Below are 8,908 nucleotides of genomic sequence, written 5' to 3'. Positions count from 1 at the left end.
GGGGGGGTCAGGCGGGGTTCGGCAGCAGCACAGCAATGCTCAGGTTAGTTCCGTTTAATGGCGGTGTCCTCGGACAGGTTATAAAACAGGATCTGGTACAAAAAGCGTCCCCTGTACAGTACAAAGCGTACAGCCGGGCTAAGGCCACCCGAGGCAGAGGGGGAAGCCGGGGCGTGGGGGGGGGAATGCTGCCCCATGGCCCCCCCTGGGGGAGCCCCCAGGCCTTGGGTCTCTCTGGCCATGCTCGGGGGGCTTCCCGCCTGCCCGGGGGCCGGCACGGCGCTGCCTCTACAATCACCAGGATTCAATTAACAGACGTCATCGGCATTTACTGGAGGGAAGAGCGTGGTAGAGGAAGGGTTCTGCCCCAGCTCTGCTTGAGGCTGGTGCCCCCCACCCATTGCCAGGGCAGGGTTTGGGGGGGCAGGGGCTTGGCCCCCCTGCCTCTCGCTGCCTGGGGCTGGAGTGGGGCCTGTACTGCAACTGGGGAGGGGAGCTGAGCTCCCCCCCTGCCCCAGCACACGCCAGAGGAGAAGCCCGGTGTCTCGGGGTGGGGGGCTGCCCACCAGTGCCAGGGCCCTTTGGTCCCCACGGCTCCCCTGAGCCCTCCTGGCCTCCCCTGGCCCCCCAGGGCTTTCTCCCTGCAGGGAGGATGGGGGCAAGGGCTGCCAGCCTGCTCCCAACCTGAGAAAATCCTCCTCTGGCCCTGCAGCGGGAGGAGGAGGAGGAAGGTGCTATTGCTGCAAACTGGGCAAAGGAGAAAGGCGGGAGCAGGTCCAGTGCCAGGGCAGCTCTGCCACGGCAGCTTGGTGGAGCGAGGGCGGGCATGTGGGCACAGGTACTGCTGGGCCGCTGGTCCCATGCTCTCCTGCCATAATAAATAAATATATACAGCATATAAATAAATAGGGCAGGGACTGCTGCAGCACAGAGCCCGCATGGGGCAGGGCCAGCCCGGAGCCGGGCAGGTGGGGGCCCTGCCCGAGCTCTAAGGCACGTGGAGGCCAAGCCAAGTGCCCGGGTGAGGTCAGCTCCGTCCTTCTCCTGACGTGGAGGCCAAACCAAGCGCCCAGGTGAGATCAACCCCATCCTTCTCCCAACATGGACCCGCTGCTGCCGTGAGCCGAGGGGCTACGGCCAGACCGCGGTGATGGCGGCACTGGGTGCCAGGGGTTCACTGAGGGCTGGCAGCCCCCGGCTGCTCCTCTCTGGCCGGGTGTGGGGGGAGGCCAGATATGCAGGGCTGCCCCCTGCGCCCTGGGAGCAGGCATTGGGCTGGGACAGCCCTGCAAAGGCAGGCTGGGCACCGCTGCGACTAAGCTGGAACCTGCTGAGACAGAGCTGGGCCCAGCTTAGCTCGGCTACCACAAGGTAACAGGCAGCGAGGCTGCCCCAGCCCTGCGCTGCTCCTCCTTCAGTCCCCCCCAGACAGCCGGTCAGGTCTGGGGAGCCACCGCACGCCGGCCCCATCGCCTGTCCTGTCCCAAGCAGGATGCTGGAGCAGAGCGTGGCACCCCTGCGCCAACCAGGACAGCCCCGGGAGCATCGCACCCCTGGGGAGCCCCGGCGACCACATGGAAGATGCAGGGAAACGGGGGACAGGGGCAAAGAGGAGGGCTGGGGCCCTGAAGACCTTTGGGTGGCAAGAGTCCGGTTTACAAGGAGGAAAGGCAACGGAGGTACAGACAGAGCGATGGAGCCGGCGTCCCCATCCCCTTGCCTGTGGGCAGCAGCGCAGCACTGCATCAAGCCTACCTTTTGTCCACCTACGCTGCCTTCAACTACGGAAGGGGCCCAGGTGCCCTGTCCCGCCTGCCTCCCTCCACCCAGGCTCCAGCGCCTGCCCCTCCTTCCTCAGTCCAGTTTCTCCAGCACCGAGGGCACATAGACCAGGCTGAGCTCGCTCCCGAAGTTGCAGACGATGGCGGCATTCTCCAGCACGAGGATCTGCCGCGCGGGCTGCGACTCGTTGCTCTTCCCCAGGTAGACTGTCTGGAGCAGGTCGCCGTAGCCGATGTCCCAGAAGGAGACGCAGCCTTGGCCTCCCGTCACCAACAGGTTGTCGGAGATCACGCCCAGGCTGGCGCCGCAGCCCATCTCCTGCGTGGAACGAGAGCAGGTCAGAGAGCCAAGCCCGCGGCAGGCGTCCCGGCAGGAACTCCTCCGCGAGGGAGGGCAGCAGCCTGCCCGCACCGCTTCTGGCGGGCAGCTTCTTGCCGTGGCTGGGAAGAGGCCGTTTAGCCGCAGCCCCTCTGCCAGCCTGGCCCCGCGGGTGCACATGTGCTGGAATGGGGCCACTGAGCCTCGCAGTGGGACAGCACCGTCTAGCCAAGCAACAGATTTGGTCTTTTCCAAGCTCTTGCACATTACAATTTACAACGGGTAAGTTTTCTAAAGCAGGTGGAGTTTATAAATAGAGATCCCTTCACACTACAAGCCCAGCAGAGGTGGTCTGCGGGGTTTGGTGGGGTCCAGAGAAGCACAGGAGCACCCTTAACCTTTCCCTGGCTGCTCCCTGCCTACCAACCTGCTGGATAGAATAGAGCTTGATCCCCGAGCTGCGGTCCCAGATGCTGATCACGTCATCCAAGCCGCTGCTGATGACGCAGGACGTTGTGCAGGTGAGGGACGTGACGTCCCCTCGGTGGGCGTACATGTGGCTGACCTTGCTCCCTGTCAGCACGTCCCAAAGGCAGATGGCACCGTCCTGGCCTCCGCTCGCTAGCACCATCGTCTGCAAGGACACAGGCAGAACCAGGTCAGGATCTCAGAGGACAGCGCCCTTGCCATCGCACCCCGGGGCTTCACAGTGCCACGGACACGCGAAGCCGCTGAACATGTGAGCCAGTTCCGCATACAAGCAGTTCCAGTGCTCCGGGCATGCTCCCAGGAGGGAGGTCACAGGAATGAGGGATGGAAAGCGGAGCTGCCAGTTCGGTGGCTCCCTTGCCTTTGTACATGTGTTCCAACAGGCTGGAGGTAACAAGGCCCCAAGCCCACCAGGACTCCCAGGTGCAGAGAAACCTAAATTCATTTAAACAGAGCTGTAAAGCACACAGGTGTGGCTCTCCTTTTTCTTTACAAGGGGACCTGGTACACAAAGCCTCCCTGGAGGCTCACAGCAGAGCAGGGCAGGCTCTGCTGAGCCCTGTCATTAGTCTTGCTCACCTCTCCAGCCCTGGCAGTGCAGGCTCTGTGTCAGCTCTGCTAAGCCTCTGCTCCCTCTCTCAGGAGACAGCCGGTCTCCCGGAGGGCAGACATTCACAGGGCAGGGAACATTTCCTGGGCCAGTTTCAGCCTGGTGCTCCCAGCTCTGCCTTCAGAGGCTCCCTGGCATCAGAGCTGCTGTCCTGGCAGGACGGGTACAGCAGAAACGGGGCTTTCCTGCTCCAAACAGGGCAGGGAGACAAACCCAGGGAAAGGGATTGCTGTGCTTGCAGTCAGCTGGGTGGGAAAATACTGGCTCAGCTTGTATTGCAAAGGAATAGGATAGGATAGAATACAATACAATAAGGTAGAATAGAATAAAATAGAATGCAAATGAATGCAATAAAATAGCATATGATAGAATAGAATGGAATAGAATAGAGTAGAATAGAATAAATTAGTATACAATAGAACAGAATGCAAATAAGAGGACAGGACAGGATAGGACAGGACAGAATTGAATGCAATAGAACAGGATAGGTTAGACTGAATAGAATAAGGTAGGATAGGATATAATAGAATGAAATAGAATAAAATAAGTTGGAGCAGAATGGAACAGAATTGAATCGAATGCAAATGAATGCAAATGAATGCAATAGAACAGGATAGGTTAGAATAAGGTAGGATAGGATATATTAGAATGAAATAGAATAAGTTAGAATAGCATATGATTGAATAGAATGGAATAGAATAGAATGGGATAGAATAGAATAAGATAGGTTAGGATTAAATGGAATAGAATAAAATAGAATAGAATAAAATAGAATGGAATAGGATTGAATAAAATTGAATAAAATAAAACAGAACTGAATAGAATAGGATAGGTTAGACAATAGAATAAGGTAGGATAGGATATAATAGAATGAAATAGAATAGAATAAGTTAGAATAGCATATGATTGAATAGAATGGAATGGAATAGAATAGAATTGGATAGAATAGAATAAAGTAGAATACAATAGAACAGACTGCAGTTCTGGTGAGCACAGGGTCACAGCAGCCAGCAAACCCTCTGTGTCCTCAGAGAAGCCCACATCAACTTCTCCAGGCGCAAACTAGAAGAGAGCCCCAGCTGGGTCCCTCCGGCTGAACCACTGGCTCAGCAGCGGTATATAAAGGCTGTTCTTCCCAGTGCAGACCCAGCTGCACCTTACCTGATCAATGTACACAGCTGTGATTGCTCCTGAGTGACCCTGCAGCGTGAACAAACAGCATGAGTCTTCTAGTCGAAACACCTGCAGGGCAGAAGAGGCAGATGTGAGTGTCGGCAGGGCAGCCGTGCTGCACAGCGATACTGCCTGCGTCTTACCACTCTTGCTAATGAAGCAACGGATCTCCCTGTTTCTATCTTCCTTACTGCTGCCCACTGCTCACGGCAGAGCCAGAGCCTGTCAGCAATTCAGTGAGGGCACTGGAAGCTGCTGCCAAGGACACAGGAAAAGGGTAAATGCCTGTCAGGCAGTGACAGGGCAGGGAAGCAACATGCATAGCTGAAGGGGACAGCTGCTGCTGGAAGGGACAAGGAGAAGACAAGGGACAGCCCAGAACCCAGACCCTGATATTCATGAAGTCACCCAGCCCTAAGGCAAGAGGATCTCCTGCTCTGCTTAGCCTTACTCTCAGAGTGTGGTCCTGGCTGCCCGTGACCAGCCGTCCAGCCGCAGCCTTCAGCGCCGTGATCGGCTTCTGGTGGGCGCAGGACACGGTGTGGGTGAGCTGACACATGATGATGTCGCTGCTGCTGAACACGGGGGAAGACGGGATGCTGCTTCTGCTTGGGGCTCCTGTGGCGAGACAAGCAGGTAAGTCCTTGTTGCAGCAGACACAGCCTTACGCTCCAAGACTAGTATCACCCAGAAATGGTGCAGTATCAGGGATGCCTGGATGCTGAACTTCAAGGAATTTTAACCTGGTCCTCCAATGAGCCAACACTCAGCACTCTGGCTGACCTTGCTGAAGGAGAAAATAAGTGAGAAGTGGGAAAGAGGTACAGGGCAGAGCTGACCCTGGAACGCATGTCTCAGCCTCCAGACCTATGCACTGGAGAAAACCAGCACTCGAGATGCTCTCCCTGCATAGGGAACTCCCAAAGTATTCCTTGCCTCTCCACAGCAGCTGATTCAGCATCCTGCAGCACAGGGTGTTTTGGAACAGAGCATTACTACGACAGCTTATGAAGTGGGTGTGAGGAAGAGTCAGCTGCAAGAAGGCAAGGGAAGAGGAAAAGGCTCAGAGGAGCTCAGGGCAGCGCACAGCACGCTCGGACGCCTGCTTACCTCGGAACTGCAGGTGGTTCAAGGACGTGTGTGTCTCTAGCGAAAAGAAATCTAAAGAGCCATTCAACCGGGCAGCGACAATCCTGAGGGAGAAACACAGGCACATGAGGAGAGGGCCTTCCCCACTCTCACAGCGTGAGGAGCCCTGAGACCAGACACCTTCCGAGGCAGAGCACAAACCACGCAGGCTCCCCCTGTGAGGAGGCACTCCTGATTGTAAGGAAGAGGGCTTGAAAATTGTATTAAGCTCAGATCACAGAATAAACTGGCAGGTGGCAGTGCCTCTTGAATAACAGCACACACACCAGCCCTGAATTATTCTGGATATTCAGCTACTAGAAAGACTGAGTATCTGTATGAAGAGGAAGCAGCTGCCAGAACAGACCTGGACCCAGGAAAGCTCGCTCCACCATGCCCAGCTTGAGAGGTGGATGCATGGGAAGGAAGAGCCTTCCGCACTGAGCTTCTGCCATCTCGAGCTGTTCGACCTCCACGGCAGGAGGGTCAGGGCTGGGGTCCTGGCTTACACCACATGTTCTCCCGCTCCAGATCACCGAGCACAAACACCATTACCTGTTGTTCAGGAAGACGAGCGCTGTGATGCCAGATTGACCTTCATCATTACTGCTACGGAGGGTCCCCTCAATCGCATCCCAAACCTGGAAGGAGAAGGGGTTACTGCTGTGATCCCGACCAGAAAACCGTTGTACATCGAGGAGTTGGTGATCCATGTAACGGCTAACCTGTGTTGTGCCACATGTATCCCCGGGCCCCCTTAGCTGTCTGATCTTGACAAAGGAGCCTGGAGGCAGCTCCCACTTGGCACTAGTGATTACAATCATCAATATCCTACTATCTATCTTGAAGTGAAGCAGCAAGTTCTCAAGTGAACGTCGTCTTGTTTGACAGCAGAAATGATAAATTCTTTTCTTTGAAGAAAATCCCGTAAGAGGTCTAAGGACCACAGCACTGGCCGACCTCTCCACGGACATGATCTGCACGGCGTGCCCTGCTCAAACGGGAGGTCTGACCAACACTGCACAACGTGGGGCTCCCTGCAGTGGGAGGGACCCAAGATCACACTATCCTTTTTCCTTCTAGCGTTAACTGCCAATAAATATTATTTTAATTAATACTTCAAAACCTGCATGCCTTTCTTACTAGGGTCACAACGAACACTAGCCCCAGTGCACCACACACACCTTGTGACAGCACAGGCTCCTGCTGCATGCCCCCCCGTTCCCAGCTCTGCAGCACCCCTCCTCACTCCCGGTCAGCCCCACATCTGCCCTGTTCTGAGCTGGAAGTGTACTGGATTTTGAAGCAATATTGTGATGTGGACTGGAGACAAGATTCAGCAGCAAAACTCAGTCAGTGTCTCAAGGTAGCTGCTCAGGAGAAGGCATCTGAGCTCAAAAGCACACTTAAAGGACAAAGAAAAAAAATGGGAGTGGCCTGCCTGTTTTCCTGCCTGGCCTTCCCTCTTTGTTGGGAAGAATGAGAGCCACTCACATGCAGCACAGGTCAAAAATCATTAAAAATGCTATTTCAGGATGTATCTGTTTAAAAAAAACCCTGCATTTACTTTGAAGGGAAAATTCTAACTTAATTTCCAAAAATGAAATTAACTTAATTCTAAAAGTTTCTCATTGGAGGAGATTTAAATTTCCAATTAAAATTTGCTTCAAAACCTGTATCACTCCTGTAGAATTCCTATTCATTTTACCTTATTTCATGACTGACCAGCAGTATTACTTAATGACATGGCAATCTTTAAGCTTCTTCAGTCTTAAAGAGCTGCTGGCAGCTCACCCAGTGCCCGGGCTGGCACTGAGCCTCACTCCTCACCTCCAGCTTCCCATTACTCCGGCCAGCCACAATCAGGTTCCCTTGCAGGTCCAGGCTCCAGACAGAGCTCTCCAAGTCTCCTCCCCAGGAAGGAAGCGGTGACGATTTGTCAAATCCTGTAAAGGACTCATCCCCCAGGCTCCTTCTGCGGCTGCTGCAGCCTCCCTCCTCGGTCCCGCAGCGCAGGGAGCGGGGACTGCCGCTCCCCGCACAGAAGCCAGCCTGTCCATGCGGGGCTGAGAGGCCAGTGAAGTTCATACAGTTGGAGGTGCCGTGCTCTTCGTACACTTTACCAACCAGGCTGCTAAAGTCATACCCGGTCTCCTTCTGACGACTGCCCACAGCACGGAGCCGCGTCTCTGACTCGGCCACCTTCACCTGCTCAGAGAAGTTTGTGTCAATGAGAGACGTGAGGTCTGGCTGGTCGCAGAAAAGCGGAGGCTGGGGGGGGCTGAGCATCCTTTTGAGCTGGTGACTGTTCTCAAAAGAGTCGTCCAGACCATTCTTCCCATCCGGACTATGATCCCAGCTTTCCTGGTAATCAAAGATGCCACTGCTGTCTCTTCGCAACCTAAAACACAGTAATAAAAGGTCAGTCCTCCCACCTCTACTGTTGGAGAGGGCTGATTTCTCACAGAGGGGTTTGCGCCAGCTGCTGAGCAGCGACTGTGGAGGGACCTGCCCACAGCTGAATGACTTAGTACAGACAACGCATACCTTGGTTTGGGAATAACAGTGAGGCAGTCGCCAGTCTGAGCATCCCACACACGGATCTGGCCCACCAGGCAGCAGCTGACAAGCAGCATCCCATCACTAGCCAGGCATTCGATGTCCTGGGAAGGAAGAACAAGCACAGCTGAGCACGTAGCACCACCAAGGCCTCTGGACTCTGACAATCTCCTCGCGTGTGGCTGAGGAACTATAGAGATGATAAATTTTATGTCAAAACTACGTGGCTGGCTTAGCAACCTAGAGATACTCTGAGAACGTGAGTACATCTTTGCCCAGAGTCCTAGATGTGCACTAGACTGCTGCAAATCAGACAGACTCGGTCTGTCTTCCCTTTCCCTGACAAAGTACGGCCCAAAGAGATGGCAGCATCAGGAACAGAGGTGCAGCTTCTCTGGAAGATATGGCACAGCATTTCAAACTCCATCTGACTGGATGCCCGAGCGCTTTGTTTCATCTCAGAATGGGAAGAAACAACTTTCCCCTCAAGGAAAAAATGAGTGAACAGAGCAGCGGCGCACTTCTGTACAAACCCATGGATGCTTTTAGCACTGGAAACAATATTTAACAGCCCAAACCTATGCACTAACTTTTGGGAAGAAAGAAAAAAGGATCCAGTAGGCATTACATATCAGGAATCTAGAGCTACCCCAGCAAAGAAGGCTGGATCAGCCCAGCCAATAAAAGCCAACAGTTGGCTACACAGAGAAGGAAATAACCACAATTGCAAAAAGCTCAGAGCAAGCCTCAGGAAGAAATGGAAAAGTCCTACAGGAAACTTCAGGCTACAATGTCTTACATATCTACAATATATAGCATTCGCCCCGGATGTTAGCCTCCATGGCTACA

The 8,908-nt window shown here is 54.3% G+C and overlaps 1 protein-coding gene across 7 annotated transcripts in view; it reads right to left on the bottom strand.

The window, feature by feature from the left end:
* Nucleotides 1-39: 39 nt before the first annotated feature.
* The window catches only part of SCAP (SREBF chaperone), a 70,461-nt gene continuing 61,592 nt past the window's right edge, over nucleotides 40-8,908 (bottom strand). For all 7 annotated transcript variants that reach the window (XM_075042705.1, XM_075042675.1, XM_075042696.1 and 4 more), the window contains 8 exons: nucleotides 8,048-8,163; nucleotides 7,331-7,901; nucleotides 6,056-6,141; nucleotides 5,483-5,565; nucleotides 4,824-4,990; nucleotides 4,361-4,441; nucleotides 2,528-2,734; nucleotides 40-2,100 (listed from right to left, as the gene is read on the bottom strand). In XM_075042705.1, the coding sequence (XP_074898806.1) occupies nucleotides 1,855-2,100; nucleotides 2,528-2,734; nucleotides 4,361-4,441; nucleotides 4,824-4,990; nucleotides 5,483-5,565; nucleotides 6,056-6,141; nucleotides 7,331-7,901; nucleotides 8,048-8,163 (1,557 nt within the window). In that variant the 3' untranslated portion in view covers nucleotides 40-1,854. The remainder of the gene's footprint in view (nucleotides 2,101-2,527; nucleotides 2,735-4,360; nucleotides 4,442-4,823; nucleotides 4,991-5,482; nucleotides 5,566-6,055; nucleotides 6,142-7,330; nucleotides 7,902-8,047; nucleotides 8,164-8,908) is intronic.

Source organism: Buteo buteo, chromosome 2 (genome assembly GCF_964188355.1).
Source record: "Buteo buteo chromosome 2, bButBut1.hap1.1, whole genome shotgun sequence".
NCBI lineage: Eukaryota > Metazoa > Chordata > Aves > Accipitriformes > Accipitridae > Buteo > Buteo buteo.
This window is presented reverse-complemented; position numbering and strand designations above follow the sequence as displayed.